The sequence below is a fragment of the Eimeria tenella genome, genomic scaffold (assembly GCF_000499545.2).
Source record: "Eimeria tenella Houghton genomic scaffold, Eth_scaff2328, whole genome shotgun sequence".
Classification (NCBI taxonomy): domain Eukaryota; phylum Apicomplexa; class Conoidasida; order Eucoccidiorida; family Eimeriidae; genus Eimeria; species Eimeria tenella.
This window is the reverse complement of record NW_013542188.1, coordinates 1,821-2,112: the sequence shown is the minus strand read 5'-3', so window position 1 is coordinate 2,112 and position 292 is coordinate 1,821. Positions and strand designations below refer to the sequence as shown.

At 61.0% G+C, this 292-nt stretch overlaps 1 protein-coding gene across 1 annotated transcript in view; it reads left to right on the top strand.

The window, feature by feature from the left end:
* Positions 1-270: 270 nt before the first annotated feature.
* Positions 271-292, top strand: part of ETH_00037250 (helicase, putative) — a gene marked incomplete at both ends in the record, with an annotated part of 1,635 nt that continues 1,613 nt past the window's right edge. The window contains one exon of the mRNA XM_013374868.1: positions 271-292. Within this exon, the coding sequence (XP_013230322.1) occupies positions 271-292 (22 nt within the window).

Genomic DNA, 292 nt, shown 5'->3' with positions numbered 1-292 from the left:
CTGCTGCGGCTGCAGCTGCCGTTGCCGCAGCTTTTGCTGTTGCGGCTGCTGCTGCTGCTGTGGCTGCGAAGGATGCTGTTGCTGCTGCTGCTGTGGCTCTGGAGGACGCTGCTGCTGCTGCTGCTGTGGATGCTGCTGCTGCTGTTATTGCCGCTGCTGTTACTGCTGCTGCTGCTGCAGGACGACGATGTGCCTCTGGGCCTATCTTCGGTCTTCGGCAGCGTCAAGTCCACACAAGAAGCTGACAATGTTATTATCCTGCAGCGCCAGGCAGCAAGGGGGCCCCACCACA